The 16,925-nt window shown below is 39.8% G+C and overlaps 1 protein-coding gene across 4 annotated transcripts; it reads right to left on the bottom strand.

Annotated features, from left to right (window-relative positions):
• Positions 1 to 1,622: 1,622 nt before the first annotated feature.
• Positions 1,623 to 16,173, bottom strand: GGCT (gamma-glutamylcyclotransferase). 4 transcript variants are annotated; one of them, XM_057549631.1, is made up of 7 exons: positions 16,104 to 16,173; positions 11,697 to 11,798; positions 10,234 to 10,426; positions 4,978 to 5,016; positions 4,754 to 4,899; positions 3,669 to 3,804; positions 1,623 to 2,236 (listed from the first exon to the last, which is right to left on the bottom strand). In XM_057549631.1, the coding sequence occupies exons 2-7, from the start codon at positions 11,744 to 11,746 to the stop codon at positions 2,093 to 2,095; spliced, it is 708 nt and encodes a 235-aa protein (XP_057405614.1). In that variant the 5' UTR covers positions 11,747 to 11,798; positions 16,104 to 16,173; the 3' UTR covers positions 1,623 to 2,092. The 4 variants fall into 4 exon arrangements, with proteins under 4 accessions (XP_057405614.1, XP_057405615.1, XP_007175319.1 ...); XM_057549632.1 differs by lacking the exon at positions 4,978 to 5,016; XM_007175257.3 differs by lacking the exons at positions 10,234 to 10,426; positions 11,697 to 11,798; positions 16,104 to 16,173 and adding an exon at positions 8,861 to 9,328.
• Positions 16,174 to 16,925: the final 752 nt, after the last annotated feature.

The raw sequence follows: 16,925 nt of genomic DNA, 5'->3' as shown, positions 1-16,925 counted from the left end.
AAGTCTCCAAATATACTTATATTCTGTTTTTGATCATTTCAGTATCCTAAAACCTTAGGGATGTAAATTTGTTTTTTCTGTTCTCATTCATAGTGTATCATTTTCCTATTATCTTTTAAAATTTTAAGTGGAAAACCTGAGAACCTGAATTAGGATCACTTTCTTCAGAGAGGATTTGCATCTATCTCTGCTGGGAGCCACCAGGCTTACTAACTGGGGACTGTTTTAGTTCTCTTCAAGGGTCCTAGTTTCATACAGAATTCTCAGGTTCAGTTTTCCTGTCCTGCAGCAGGAATGCTCAAGGCTTAGTCATCTAATTCTGGGGCTATTATTGGCAAGGACATCCGGGCCATTTGTTTACCATTACTGTCTAGCCTTTCAGCTCACTTTATCTTCTTTCTTTTTGTGGGAGAGGGATTGGTGCAAGTTCAAGATTTTCCTTATTTTCTTTCAAGCCCAGAAATGCTTTTCAAAAACTACGTTTGCTATAGTATATCCAGGAGCTGGTTGTATTGTGGTTAGAGGGCCAAAATCACTGGTAGAAATGGAAATTCCTTACATATGACATTTGCTAGTACTACCTTGAAAACAACCAGAAAAAATAGTCATGATTAACAGATTTTTGTTAAAAGGCCAGACATGAAGATTTTATTGTTAATGTTTTAAATTCCTTAATGAAAGCTGTCATTTTAGGTGGGAGAGACAGATTTTAGAATAATATGCAATTTTTAGTACCTACAGCACAACTGAGCCTTGCTTACTGTATTACCATAACTGGCTTCTGGGTCACAGACAAACTTGGTCTTTTTGGGAGGAGTTAATAACTAGCGAAAACTGGAATACTGGAGGGTATACTTGAAAACAGTGAGGTGTAACAGCTATGAAACATGGTCAAACCTGTAGTCTATGGCTCAGCCTCACTACAGAATTGCAGCTGTAGCTGAGAAGTCCTTTGGTCCTTCTTCCCAAGAGTAAAAACCAAATCTTTGTTTTATGCTCCTGTGGCTTGTTCTCTCTCATTCTAATAACCTGTTTTGAAGGTCCAGCTCACTGCATTCCACAGAGACATAAGAGAGTTTTTGATAACCAGTGTTGTTTTATTCATGACTCTTCTTTCTTCCACTTATTCAGTAAATAAATTTAAGAAGGTGACCATTTCTTGGTAAGCCAAGAATCAAATTTCAGCTTCCGGGAAACACTTTTCCCTCATAATCTTGACCCTTCTACTTTAAAATCTTGTTCCAAGGATAGCTCTGTACAAACTTAATTCTTCAGTAAGAACAATAATGATTGCTAATACTTATTATATGCCAGGCTCTGTTCTAAGCTTATATATATATATATATATATATATATATATATATATACTCCTCAAAACAATCCTAAGACATAGATATTTGGGCTGTCCTCAGTCTGCAGGCAAGGAAGCTGAGGCACAGTCATATAACCCAAAGTTTCCCAGCTAGAAAGTGCTGGAACTGACAGTCAATCCTCGGCTGTCTGGTTCCAGAGTCTGTGCAATTATCCTTTAGTATAGACTGGCTATAGACCAAGACCAGACCCAGTATGTGTGATGATATGAGTCTCTCTAACAAAATGAAATGTAGTATTTTAGTAGGGACTATAGGTTAAACTACAAATACATTTATTCCTCTAAGAACAGTATGCCATCTTTTAAATTTTGAAGTTGTTATAATCAATTGTCTCTGCAGTTTGCTTGCTCTTAGTAAGCTAAGAAAAAATCCCAGAGCAGAGTCATTTACCAGCACCATCCTTAAGTTGCAAATCTACCCTTTATCACAGAGCAAAAATACACTTCAGATCAACTCAATAAAATAACTTTAAGGGTTCACAGAAGGAATACTCACATCTACTTGTCATGCATTCCAATGCCGCAAGGCCCCCTTTTCAATTGTCTAACTCCTATCCTGGTCTTTTTATAGCCTGAAAACAAGGAATCACCCAAGTGAGATATCCCTTCAGAACACTGTTGAAAATATATTAAACAGAAAGATATCCCAGATCCCTGTTCTAAATGTTAAAAATGTATTAGCATATAGAGAAAATATCTGTAGATGTATTCTATTAGGTTCTAATGAGTTTTTGCTTCCCCCTTTTTGATAATGTCTTCAATTTCTTCTGAGACCTTTCCTTTGTAGTCATTTGGTTCTATTGCGTTTAACTTCTTTTGATACTCCAGTGGCAAACCATTCTCTTTTGCACCCAGGCAAATCACCTAGAAATGGTTAAAATAAACAAAAAACCCTTTAGTTAGGAACATAATTTAATTTAGTATACCACACCTTTATTTGTAGTTATCAAAGTATGAAATATTAGCTTTCAGATAACTCTAGAATAAACAATTCCAGAACAAAATGGAGGGATAGTCATTCCTCTCACAATGAGCATGAATGTGCAGGGAGTTTTCAAAGCCACAGGATACACCCTTATGGAAGAGCAATTTTACTCAGTAATATGATTTAAAATATTTTTATATTAAGAGAAAAACTTATTGTACAGAATTTGCATGACTTTTTAAGAAACAAACACCATTCTCCAAAAAAATTTCCAGTTTACAGGTATCAGTTGTAGTTGAATCCTGGAGTCTACTCTACCTCTGAATTAGGCGTGAGGGAATAAACAGCAAGTGTGTCCAGTGGTACTTCCCAGATCCATACCAGGCTTAACTCCTCTAGGTTCCTTTCTAGAAAATTCCAGATTAGGCCCAGGAACTGGGTCACCCTCTCCAGGTATCATGTCCTGATTGGGCCTGCCAACAACTACCTATGTTTGGGTTTCTGAAAAGGGATGTTGGACTCTCTATCCTGAATTCTTTTCTGGTGCTTGAGGGAGTGGTATCCCTGATTTTGAAAAGCAGTGTGACTTATTTTTCCCTCCATCTGGAAATGGAAAACATTTCAGCAATAGGAAATATATTTTTCACCTACAAAAATGAATCTTGGTGTTCATGAAATACTGTTTTATGGAGGAAGAAAAAAATGATTACAAAAGCATGGGTATAGAATAACTCTACAAAAAATACACTCATACATGCTATTTTAAAAAAGAAAAAAACATGTCTAGAATTATGACTCAAATACATTTCTACAAGCTTTTTTTTTTAATAAATGAGTGTTAGGGACATATTTCTATCATTATAAATAAATCTGAACATTTAGTTATTTGGGAAATAACTATCTTTTTTTGTATTAAAGAAACATTTTGATTAAAATGAATTGTACATGTAGAATTTAAAACACACAAAGCCTTTTAAAAACAAGATATTCGGGCTTCCCTGGTGGCACAGTGGTTAAGAATCCGCCTGCCAATGCAGGGGACACGGGTTCGAGCCCTGGTCTGGGAAGATCCCACATGCCGCGGAGCAACTAGGCCCGTGAGCCACTATTACTGAGCCTGCGCGTCTGGAGCCTGTGCTCCGCAACAAGAGAGGCCGCGATAGTGAGAGGCCTGCACACCATGATGAAGAGTGGCCCCCGCTTGCCACAACTAGAGAAAGCCCTCGCACAGAAATGAAGACCCAACACAGCCATAAATAAATAAATAAATAAATATTTTTAAAAAACAAACAAGATATTCTTTAGTTTAGCTCAGTGAAAATTAACAAGGAATCACCAAAAGTCCTTGTAAGTAGTTAGTTAAAAGGATACCTTTTTATACTGGGGTGATGGGGGAGCACGCTCATAATTTGTCATCTGATAACTTCGACAGGTTATTTCTTTTCCTTCTTGAGTAGAAGCATTAACTTCTATTGGGACATACATTCCACTTTTAACCCCTTCTTGCCTGAAACCAGAACAGTCAAATTTTAATCATACTTGATTTAGCCAAGTTAGTTTACCGGATTAAAATTTTTAACTATTTATGGATGTACTTGCTCCCTGTATATTTTGGGATAGAGTAGAAGTACCACCACATCAAAAGGAAGTTTAGCATTTCAATTAGAAAGCTGGAGACTTACTATTACTGGGTATGCTTCTAATAGATCTCTATATTTAGCCTATCTAAAAACATGCTTCAGTGTAGTTATTTCAAGCTTTGTAACCCTGAAACATTGTTCTCTAGGCTACAAAAACGACTATGTGTTCTGACAGCAAGAGAATATACACCCAGAGAAAAGTAGAGAGAATGGCTCATTCCTGTTTGCAAGTGAAGTAAAGTATTAAGCATGTCAGATGCTTGTCTGCTCTTCTCAAATCCTACTCTTTTCTGCCACTTTCTTTGCATTAAATGCTCTGCCACACAACTCTTGAGTTCTATTTATAAACAGCATCAAAGCATTTCTAATATGTTTTGAAGTTTTTACAAACGATTATTACTGTTTTTACTGATTCAACTGCCACCTTAAAGAATTATTTTTTAAAAACTGACTAATAAAAACTGAGCTGCTTTTGAAATCAATAAAAGTATGTAACAATTACAAAAATCTTCATGCCTTCTCACAATATGAAACTACAAAGATATTTTTATTAAAAAAACAAATAGAATGAAAATAAGGACTTCCATCAATTATAGAAGAGATTACAAATGTCTCCCCAAATCTCAATCAGAGAGTGTGACCCTTCTAGGCTTTTCTTTTTAGGAATGAACATTATACCTTTTAGGTTAACTCTAAAGTATAAAGAATATGTCCATAGTATATGGTTTTGAAAAACAAACACATATATACACATCCTTGCATATGATCCACTTTCTAAATTAGTAATTATTTAACTTATAATTAGAAGTCACCTACTTATCTAGAGAACTTAAATTGCTTTTGTTCATTTTCCATACTACTCCCCATACTTCATCGCCAGGACTTTCAAAAATGGTGGCTATACCTCCATGCCAAGTTTCACTAGTTTTGCCTTGGGGATTGCCAAAGTCAAGCTTAAAATCCTACAAAGGAAACCAAAGTGATATGATCAGTATCCATGTGAACCAAAATTTCCTTCCTCAAAATAAAAAAAGATTTACCTTGAACTCCATGCAACTAAAACAAACTTTGAGTTCTTTCTGTAAAAAATACAAAGATAAATAACCAAGGACCCAGACCTCAAGGACTATAATTTTTCATATTTTTCTTTAAAAATGAACTGTATACTGAATATGTACACGTATCTTACCATAAACAAGAGGCTTAAAGGGGAAAATAAATCTCATAATCCTGATGCCTTAACACAGCTATCTTTATTTTTGAAAACTACTTCCCAGCCCAGTTACATACACATAGATTTTAACTTAGCGACAATCATAGTGTACATAATTGTTGAAGCTGGGTGATGGCTACATGAGGGTTATAACATTCTTTCCACTTTTACGTATGTAAGTGTATCCTATTAGCATATTTTTTTTGTCCTAAGGGAGCTGGCATTAGAGGGTGATCTGTACACTTATAAATTTAATATTCTTGAATTGTATTAACATATCTATAATAATCATAAGAGCAGCTAACACTGACTAGAAAATTACTGGGTTCTATACACTGTGCTATGAGCTTTATATGGACTTCTTTTTAATCCTGTCAACAACTTTTTATACCCATTTAACAGAAAGAAAAACTGTGGCTTAAAAAGATTAAGCAACTTGCCTAAGGTGTCACAACTAATAAGTAATGGAGTCAAGGTTTCTAGCTTAGTTTCCTCCCTCACAGAGATGAGTAATCAAAGGACACAGCCAGGAAGATTAAAAATCCTTATTTGGCTGTTTGGTCTAAGAAGATTTCTTTCCATCTTTCCAGAGCTTAGCTTCCTTAATGATAAAAAAAAAAAAAAAGGTTAGACTAGATAATAAATCTAAGGTTTATATTTTATCTCTGTCACCTTAATTTTCTTAAAAACCTGTCAGAATTTCACAAAAAAGGTCGGTTTGAGTGACCAGTACCTTCAATTGGTATACTGGATGTTCTAGGACCAGGTATCCCTGACAGGACATCAGGAGATCTGATAAAAGTTACAACCACACTAGGAACTGGTTGTCTGTTGTTAAATCCAACAGACAACTTTCATTACTTGTCTTTCTCTACTTCTCAGCTGCTTCTGACATCATTAACCACTCGGTCTTGATCTGTCTCCTTTCTTTTAGACTGTTCCTTGATCTCCTCAATTCCCTTTGCCAACTCCTCCTCCACTACCTGGTCTTTAAATGTTGGAGTTTCTGACGGCTCAGTTTAGGCCCTTTTCTCTGTTCAGCAATTTGCTCAAGACAATCTCATCCCCTCCAATGGCTTCAAATACCATCCAATATTCCAATCGTCTTCTAATCCAGCTCAGATCTCTCTTCTGAGCTTCAAAAGTGCTTAGAATATAGTGAGTATTTAATGAATGTTCACTAATATTTTTCTTCTCACTTGGATATACAACAAGCATCTCAAACTCAACACAGCAGACCCTTAAATAACACGGGTTTGAACTACACAGGTCCACATATACGTGAATTTTTTTCAATAAATATAGCACCTATATTTTCCTTTTACATATCATCAAATTAACTAAGTATGGGGAAAAGTTCGAGTAGAGATTAAAATAGAGAATATGTGGCATCAAAAGAACTAGGGTCTGAGTCCTGATTCTATCCAAATTTTTTCAGCTTCCTGCCCTTGGGTGAGTCATGTATCAATTCCTTTGTTTTTGAGGTAGAGATGGCAGTTCTGATTTTCAGCTGGGTGAAAGGTGGGCACCACTAACCCCGGCATTGTTTAAGGGCCAAATACATGTCCAAACTGAGCTTGATTTTCCCTCCCAAACTAATTCTCCTCTTCTTTTCACAAACATCACCGTCATCTACTCTGTTGCGTCAAAAACCTTAGTCATCCCCATTATCTCCTCTTCCTTTCACAATCAATCACCAAGGCCTAACAGTACTCGCTCCTAAGTATCTCCCAAACCCATCTACCCTCCACTGCTACCACTGCAGGGTACCATTATCTTTAGCATGGACTGCTGCAAAGGCTTCCTAACTGGGCTCCCTACATCCACTGCTGCCCCCACCCTTCCAATCCATTTTCCATAGCAACCAGAACCAGCTTTCAAAGATGTAAATCTGATGTTTCATTTGCTTAAATTTGGCAGAGGTCTTCTCATTGATCTCAAGATAAAGACCCAAGTCTTCTCTGGCCTCTGTGGTCCTGTAAAATGTGGCCCTTCCCGACCTCTCTAGTCTTCATGCTACACCCTCCTCGCACACTAGATTCCAGCCACACTAGCTGGAAGGTCCAGCTTTTTTCTTTCCTGAGGTCTTTTGTCCCTGCTGTTCATTCTGTTTGCTTCCCCCATCCCCAGTCATTCAGGTCTCAGTTTAAATGTCACATTTTCAGGAATGGCTTTACAGAGCATCCCGGTTAGGTCAGGTCCCCAAGTCACACACTTCCATAGCACCTTGAATGTCTCCTTTAAAAAAAAAAAAGATTTCACTTTTCTTTAGAGCAGTTTTAAGTTCAGAACAAAACTGAGAGTAAGGTATAACGTGTCTCCTTTTAAGACTGACCATACCTGTGACAGAATAATCATTTGCTTGATAGCTCTTTGTTGCATTCCAATTATAAACCATTTGAACTTCTTTCCCACGTTTGGGGAATTCCCTACCTTATGAGTTTGGGGGTAGACAGTGTTCAGAGCCCAACTCCCATTTTTGAAGTTTCAAATGCCAGAAGTTGATTCTCCCAGCTTTTCTTGAAGTCACGGCATGGGCACGTGGCCAAGACTTAGCCAATCAGGACACCCACCTAGGGCTTTGAATTAGAAACTAGTGACCCAGGGCAGCAAAAACTCCACCTTGGTGGTGGCAACCATATGTGGGTTTCAGGAACTTGGAGGTGTAGTGACAGTAGCAGGCAGGGTCCGGAGCAGGTGATGCACAATGCAACGTCCACGTTTACCAAGCTTAGCGGCGATGCAACAGTGGCCTCCTGGGCTGGTTCTGTTGGTGTGATACTGGCTGTTTTACAGCTTCCCTTTTATGCCTGCTTGTTTTGTCAGCTTTGTGGTCCTACCTTCCTGGTCATTCTGTGAGCTCTTCAAACGGCCTTTCAACACATTCTTTTTCTGCTTGAATCAGCCACTTCTGTTGCTTGCAACTAAGAACCCTGACAACAATAGCAGAGACCATGTTTGTTTGGTTCAACAATGTCAAAAGGCTTTGTACATAACTTGTTTGAGTGTCTCTCCTATAGACTGGGAGGTCCTGAAAGCAGCCAGCTTTACTCAATCATCTTTGTATCTCCAGGTAAGTGCTGGAAGACTACGCACTAAATGAATAAATGGACTGTACTAAGAGCAATGATTCTTACCAAGGCAAGCGAAGGTTTATCCAGCCACTTGACTTAACTGAGCACAGCCCTTACTGTGAATAAGACACGGCTCCAGCTTTCAGGACCTCTCGGATCAGGAGCAAAAGGCAGGTAAATGGATTTTTACAAAACCAGGTGACAAGTCCTGGAGCAAAGGGAGGTACAGAACAGAAAGCAACTGATTCCCTGACTTGGGTCAGAGAAGGCTTCTCAGAGGGACCAACCGAATGGATTCTGTAATGATGCCCCTAAGTCAGTGGCCAAGGGAGAGGCGCTGGGATCTGGGCAGAACGAGCAGCTGGTGAGAACGTCAGGAGGGAGACCTCAGCGCAGCCCGGGAGGCACAGGTGCCAGAGTAGCACAGCTCAGCAGGGGTCAAGCACAGGGCTGAGGGCGAGAGCGACCGGCCTGGGGTCGTGCAAGGAACCCTGATGTACTTTGAGCAGAAAGAGCTGCATTCCCGGCCCAGTGCTGCCAACGAGCGGCGCAGAGAAAGCGAGTTCTCGAAATCCTGGCTCCCTCGTCTGCAGAAGGGGCAGAGGCCATCGCAGGGGACGGGCGGAGAGCACTGACCTGCAGGCGGGCCACGCTGCAGAACACGGCCGAGGGGTTTCGGAGGTGGATCCGCTCCGTCAGCAGGTTGCTGCCATAGGCGAAGTAGAGAAAACTCTCCCCTTCCTGGCTCCGGAGGTCCTCGCCGCCTAAGTTCGCCATGTCCCACCGGACGCCTGCACGGACCTGGGATCTGTAGCAGGAGAGTGAGGAGAGGACGAGGAGCATAGCGCGGTGGCAGATGACCCCAATCCAGGAACCGCGGCACCGCGCAGCCTTAGAGGTTAGGGGAAAGGCTGGAAGCTGGGGCCGGGCGAGTCACCTGCGAGCACTCTTCTGACTGGCTGCCAGTATCCAACGCTGTGAGTTGCTCCCTCTGATTGGCCAGCCCACCGCCTCCTCTCCGCTCGCTGCTTGGACTTTGCAATACTCTGCCCTGAGGCGACCCGGGGCTGATTCCACATTGGACCCGCTCCTCTGTTGTCCCGCCCCCGTGTTCAAGGCTCCCTCTGATTGGCTCCCTCTACGCGGGGGCGGGTCAGGGCCCCCATTTGTGGGTAGTAGCTCGCCGGTCCCGGCCAGATTTTTTTTTACCTCTGGGTGGCTCCTGCGTGGTTCACTGGGTTTGTGTGCTCTTCAGGGAATTTTTGGTCCATTTAAGGTGAAACAGCAGCTCTGGCCATGCCCCCCACGGTCCATCAGCCGGCAGCTTGCCCCTGTCCCGCTCTCTGCGTTTGGAGTTGGGACGTCTGTTCACCCCCACAAGCTGGTACCCGCACCCCCAGTCCTGATCACCTCCCTGATACCTTTTCTAAGGACCCTTGGCTTCCTGGAAAAGCTCCTCTGAGTGTCAGGGGCTCCCTTCCCTGGTGGAAGTAGCGTGCAGCGTTCAAATCACGATGCTTGCTGTTTACTTGGAAGCCTAACCTCCTGCACTTCTCGTCTCCGGTTCCTCCTTTTTTTTTTTTCCTTTTTAAACATCTTTGTTGGAGTATAATTGCTTTACAACGTTGTGTTAGTTGCTGCTGTATAACAAAGTGAATCAGCTATACGTGTACATATATCCCCATATCTCCTCCCTCTTGCATCTCCCTCCCTCCCACCCTCCCTATCCCACCCCTCTAGGTGGTCACAAAGCACCCAGCTGATCTCCGTGAGCCATGCGGCTGCTTCCCACTAGCTAGCTATTTTACATTTGGTAGTGTATATATGTCCATGCCACTCCCTCACTTCGTCCCAGCTTACCCTTCCCACTCCCTGTGTCCTCAAGTCCATTCTCCGCGTCTGTGTCTTTATTCCGGTCCTGCCCCTAGGTTCTTAAGACCTTTTTTTTTTTTTTGGATTCCATATATATGTGTTAGCATACGGTATTTGTTTTTCTCTTTCTGACTTACTTCACTCTGTATGACAGTCTCCAGGTCCATCCACCTCACTACAAGTAACTCAATTTCGTTTCTTGTTATGGCTGAGTAATATTCCATTGTATATATGTGCCACATCTTCTTTATCCATTCATCTGTCGATGGACACTTAGGTTGCTTCCATGTCCTGGCTATTGTGAATAGAGCTGCAATGATCTGGTTCCTCCTTTAAAATAGAGATTATAACATGTTATGATCACAATTACATAAGTTATGATCACCTATCTCCTAGGGTTGGTGTATTAAAAGTAACTTTGTTAATGTTATTAGGTGCAGAAGCTCCAGTGTAAAGATATAGAAGTATTGTATAATAAAAATGACATAAAAACTCTATATTGTTAACTTTGAAATGAAAATATTAATATGAACTCAGGGCCTAGAAGCAATGACTATCCTTGGCACCCAGATTTTGATCTCTATATACCACTTTTCCACTAAAAGGTACCAGGACTCCTTGGAGAAATGGCTGATGTCAGTTGGGTCAAGAGCTGAGAAATAATAGGAGCACTTAGAACATCATGTGACAGAAAATCAGGAGGTATTAAAAAATGAGGTCCTTTGAAAAGAACACAGAAGCTAGCTTGAAGGAATGCCCACTGGCCAAAGTTAGAACAATTTGAGCATCAAAATTAATAACCGCAATTTATTTAAAATGTCAAACATAAAATTCATTTCCACTAAAGTGTAAAGCAAATCTAAAAAAACAACAGGGGCTTCCCTGGTGGCGCAGTGGTTGAGAATCTGCCTGCTAATGCAGGGGACACGGGTTCGAGCCCTGGTCCGGGAAGATCCCACATGCCGCGGAGCAACTGGGCCCGTGAGCCATGATTACTGAGCCTGCGCATCTGGAGCCTATGCTCTGCAACAAGAGAGGCCGCGATAGTGAGAGGCCCGCGCACCACGATGAAGAGTGGCCCCCGCTTGCCACAACTAGAGAAAGCCCTCGCACAGAAACGAAGACACAACACAGCCAAAGATAAATACATAAATAAATAAATTTAAAAAAAAAAAACAGTTTTAAGAAACTTTCTTTGCCACACTACTGGCAGTGACTATTACACCAACTCTTTACTCTGAAAAGTGGTAATTTAAGAAAATTACCATTTATCCTGCTTTTCTAGTTGCAGCTGTATTTCAGGGTAACCAAATGGCCCCAGTTGATGCGGAAACAGTTCTCTTTACAAAAACATGCCAGCTAAATAATGTAAAATGAAGGATAGAATTAGAAATTCACCATTTTGCAGTCCCTAGTGGAATAATTGATTCATGCCAGGATCATCAATGAGACCAATTGGTGAAAGTGCGATAGGGAACAGGATAGTCACATAGATATTCACACGTGCCAGTAATCAGGGAAATCCATAATGACAATGGAGAAATCTGGCCCCTTCCCACCTTAACCTAGATCGATCTTATCATCAGTAAAATGGACCAACCTGACATTATGTGTCTCCTGATGTGATACAATATGAAGCACCAGCATCATTTGAGAAGTATTGTTTCCAAAAATCTTTAACCTCAGTATAATCAAGCAGGAACTACAAGGATAGAAGTAGACAATCAGAAAAATCCAGAACAAATGGTGAGACATCCTGCAGAACAAATGGCTCAATTTCTTAAATTAACTCAGTGCCATAAAAAAAAAAAAAAAGAAAGAAAAGAAAGAAAAAAGAAGAGAAATAAAGCAGTACCGAGGGAGGGCTGTTTTAGATTAAAAGAAAACTAAGAAACGTCATAACCAAATACAATGGCTTGTCCTCGGTTCTGATTTAATAAACCAGATATAAAAGATATTTTGTGAGCAATTGGAGAATCTGAATACAGACTAAAACATTAGATGATATTAGACAGTTGTTTTTTTATTAGGTATGATAATGGCATTGTGCTTATGTAGAAAAATATCTCCTTTGAGATACACATATTTGTGTATTTAGGGGTAAAATGTTTGCTATCTATATTTTTTTTAATTAATTTTATTTTTATTTATTTTTGGCTGCATTGGGTCTTCGTTGCAGTGTGCGGGCTTCTCATTGCAGTGGCCTCTCTTGTTGCGGAGTGCGGGCTCTAGGGCACAGGCTCAGTAGTTGTGGCGCACGGGGTCAGTTGCTCCATGGCACGTGGGATCTTCCCGGACCAGGGCTCGAACCCGTGTCCCCTGCACTAGCAGGCAGAGTCTTAACAACCGTGCCACAAGGGAAGTCCCTATATTTTTAAATAATTCAGAAAAATTAAAATATGGAAAAGTGTTAAATGTTAAACTGAGTGCATATATGGATGCTTGTTTTATTATTCTTTTCTATATATTTGAATATTTTCATGTTAAAAATTCAAAAAAGAAAAATGGTGATATATGTAAAGCACTTGACATACTGAGCATTCAATAATAACTTTGTTATTATATAATCTGCAAATAGGAAGGTTCATACCTTCTCCTGCCCCCCAAACATTAAGGCAGAACTTGACGTACATATTTGGTCATTTCAGTAAGCAAGTTGCCTTCCTTGACAAGATAGGCCTCTATTGCACCATGAATTCCCAAGGTCTCTGCTTCGGAGTACTGCCATTTAAAACATCCTTCTACAAGACAGGCCGTGATAATAAGAGGTCCGCGCACCGCGATGAAGAGTGGCCCCCACTTGCCGCAACTAGAGAAAGCCCTCGCACAGAAACAAAGACCCAACACAGCCATAAATAATAAATAAATAAATAAATAAATAAACATTTAAAAAAATAAAATAAAATAAAATAAAACATCCTTCTGTGTTTTAAACTGCTTTCAACATTTAAAATGTATTTATTATTTAATTAATTATTTTTTAAGGTATTTTACTTCTTTTCTCTTCCTATACTTCTCACTAATTGCTTAATTTTATGGTGACTGATTTTTCTCAACACTATTCTGTGAAAATTTTCTGAAGTTAAACATTGATGTTTCCTCAGACACAGAAAATCTTTTCTTACCCCAGTGAAGCATTTTATTTAGCTTCCCCATGTTGGTTGCCATGTACTGACCCCTGTTGGCCAACAAGAGGCAGTAGGTAACAAGGGGTTTTGTCTTTTCAAATTTAACCGAAATAGACAACCAACAAGGAGCCACTGTATAGCACAGAGAACTATACTCAATATTTTGTAATAACCTATAAGGGAAAAGAATCTGAAAAAGAATAGATATATATGTATGTATAACTGAATCACTTTGCTGAACACCTGAAACTAACACAACATTGTAAATCAACTATACTTCAATAAAAATTTTTTTTTAATTTTAAAATTAAGAAAAGTTTTAAAACTTTTTTAAGAAAGCAAAGCACACTTAGGAAGAAAAGAACAAATTTAACCAAAGCCTGGTTATTATTAGTTAACAATCACTGAGTGCTTATTAAATGCCAGTCTAAACTCTTACATATATTAGTTCATTCAATACTGAAAGTGGCCCTATGCAGAAATTACTAATACATCCTCATTTTACAGTTGAGGAAACAGATGTGCAGTAGGTTAACTAACTTGCCCCAGGCTGTAGTTAGCGATGACTGAAGCAGAGATTAAGCAATCTGATTCTAGAGTCATCACTGGGTGTTGCTTCCCAAATTTCTCAAATTGTAAAGCCCTCGTGGTCTACATATAACTGGTTATTAATAGCTCGCTTTCAAGTACAATCTCTATCATATCTATAAGGACACTATGAAATAATAGTACTAGCATTCAATTACTTGATAATAAAGATAATGAGGTCAGATTTCTTCTAAATGCCATCTTTTAATCCAGTGGGCTTAAAGTTTTTGGTTGTATCATTAAATTTTTTGAGCACATATTCTATATATATAACAATATATATAAAACTATACATATGATATAATATCCATAAAATAGAAATTTTACAAATAACTATTTAACTGTCATATCAATGCAAAACATACAAGTGGGGCAAAGTTAATTATAAATAATAGTGGATAAAAATCCATATTTCAAATAGTCCTCCTATAAATTTCCATTTTCTAGCTAACCTTGTCAAATCATATTAGATCATCATTATTTTTATATCATTAGGTAGGTGATGAAGAATTTGTCCCAGAAGTCAGAAATGTCAGCTCTGTCCCTTTCTTTTTTCTTTTCTTGTGCTTGCAATTTTAGTAAGAGCTTCAGTCCAGTTCTTGGCAGAAATATTCTTTGTGAGAATTAGTTAGTTCTCTGGAAATCCACTTAACCAAGCAAATTACAGTAAATCACGAGCACAGAAAGTGAATGAAGGAGGGCTAGTGTCTCTGTCAACTGCTCCTCAGGAAGGCACTCCCACCCCTCCCCCAGGGTACCTCATATCTCTTAAGAGACAGATGATGGCTATCTGACTGACTGTGTGTTCTAGTGTTAAAATAAAATTCTTATATTAGTATATATTTACTAAATATAGTAAAGGTAAAGCATAGTAAAAAATTCTAGGGAATTCCCTGGCAGCCCAATGGTTAGGACTCTGTGTTTTCACTGCTGAGGGCCTGGGTTCAATCCCTGGTAGGGGAACGAAGATCCCGCAAGCTGCAAGGCACGGCCACAGAATAAATAAATAAATAAATAAATAAATAAAAATTCTAATATTTCAGATTAAAAATAAAAATAGAATTTTAATTGTTTTCACACCTCAGTGGACCAACTCACTCATCCACTTTGAATACCATTGTTGCCATCAATTTCAGCACTATCATTTTTAAAAGAACACTTCAAGGCAAAACATTTGCACATCATGGCAAGTTTGAAGAGGTGTATGGTGAGAAGGCAGTGTGTCTGCTGAGGAAGGGCAGCTGGCTGCTTAGGCAAGGCCATTTGGGGCAGTAGAACTTCAGTGGGACAGAAAGGGACTGGGTGTCATGAATCTATCTCTTAGCTCCGTGGGCTGAGAAATTTAATCTTGGCTCTGGGAGAAGATTCGCACAACCAGACTCATGAGAGATGGATGTATACATCAGAAAGCCAATTTTTTGATATAAGATGAGAACTATAGCAGATAAACCAGCTACCTGTGTTCATTGATCAATGCATTTTCTTCCACGAGGAAAATAAAAGCCAAATGAGAAGGCTTCGGGTGTGAGTTTAGCATGTCTGAGGAACATCAAGGTGGTCAGCTGGTTAGAGTGGAAGGAATAAGAGAAGGAGTGGTAGGAGATGAGGTGGAGAAGTAGGCAAGGGCCAGCTCGTGTAACACCTTGAAGACCATGATACGGAGTCTGGATTTTATTCTAAGAAATCAAACGCTATTGGGGTGTTTTAGGCAGGCATATGATGTGACTTACTTTTTAATAGGATAATTCTGGATGCTGAGTGGAGAATCAGTTCCAAAGGGATAAAAATGATAGTTAAGAGACAAGTAAAGAAGCTATTCCAGAAGTTTTGACAAGACGGTGGCTTTGGACTAGGGTGGTGGGAGTGAAGGTAGAAAGGACTGATACGGGTGCTTTTATATGGCAGAGAAGACTGGACTGCTGAGGGATTGGACGTGTGATTCCATGCCCACCAAACAACTTTCCAATGGTAATTTGTCTTTTGAGTAGATTTTCCCTCCAGAGAAGGAAGCACTGATCTGGGAAGACAGGGATCTGGTTTTCCTGCTCATTATACTTTTCTTCCCTGAGAATTTGAACTTGAGTCTGAAAGGGTTAGGTTACTCTGTGGGTGCCAAGACTGTAGCTTGTAACACTCTGAGCTGGTCTCAGCCACGTTTACAACAGAAGGAATGAGAAGAGGAGGAAGGTGATCTGAGTGACAGAGACGAGAGCAGACCACAGCCTAAGGGGAGGAGGGAGATAGAAAAACCTGAGTCCTGAGTTCTTTCCAGTGCCTGGCTCCAGCCTTACCAAGATCCAGTTGAGTTTCTCACTTCAGTTTTCACAAGGCAATCTCATCCGCCTTGTACTCCAAACCGCTCTGGTAATGAAATAAAAATTCTTATTAAATGCATATGGTTTATGGGGAAAGCAGCATATTTAATTCCACGACAATATTTTAGAGTGTATCTTGAAGACTTCTAGCTCCTTTGGGAGCTAAAGTATTTTGCTCTGCCTGTATTATTTTAAATAAATATATATTACTGACCTAAAGGATAGAGAAATCATTATTTTTTTTAAACAGGAGAAAATCAAACAAAAGTTTAATAACACGAATACATGGAAGAGACCCAGGAAAACTAAGAAACTTCAAGAAATTATTATTAATTATATGTGGTCCCAGGTTACACTGGCAGTATGAAATAAGTATGAACCTCCAACAACTACGAGGATGTGGAATAAGCAGTTACTGGGAAAGAATTCTATTCACTGCCTAAAACCTAAAATGAGTTACCTCTGACTGACCTCTGCTCTCCTTTGAAACCTATACCCAATCAGTCAGTAGATCTGTTACTACTCCCTTCGTTTCTGCCTTCCTCTGCATTCCCATGCTCCCCTCCTCGCCCTGGTGTCATCATCACACACCTGGATCCCTGCAACAGTTTCCTGGACTCTGCTTTTCTGTGGAGATGGGTTAAGGGTGCGAATCACATGAAGACAGCACAGACATGGGTTTGGGGAGTGGTGAGTAGTTCAATTTCAATAGAGCAATGGATTTATATCAGGAAATGGGAGACAAGTCTGGAAGGAGATTAGCATAGTTGATGGGAGGGCCTTGAATTTTCACTCAAA

This window comes from Balaenoptera acutorostrata, chromosome 7 (genome assembly GCF_949987535.1).
Source record: "Balaenoptera acutorostrata chromosome 7, mBalAcu1.1, whole genome shotgun sequence".
Taxonomy (NCBI): domain Eukaryota; kingdom Metazoa; phylum Chordata; class Mammalia; order Artiodactyla; family Balaenopteridae; genus Balaenoptera; species Balaenoptera acutorostrata.
Note: the sequence above shows the minus strand (reverse complement) of the source record. Positions and strands in the feature narration are given on the sequence as shown.

What these genes read in the sequence shown, in the direction of transcription:
- GGCT (XM_057549631.1), bottom strand. Translation starts at nt 11,746, where the DNA reads ATGATGCTGGTGCTTCATATTGTATCACATCAGGAGACACATAATGTC. An exon ending in CAGGAGACACATAATGTCAG is followed by an intron (nt 10,427 to 11,696) that starts GTTGGTCCATTT and finishes TCTATTTTAAAG; the next exon opens with GAGGAACCAGATCATTGCAG. An exon ending in AGACTGTCATACAGAGTGAA is followed by an intron (nt 5,017 to 10,233) that starts GTAAGTCAGAAA and finishes TATTTTTTACAG; the next exon opens with AAAGAACTCAAAGTTTGTTT.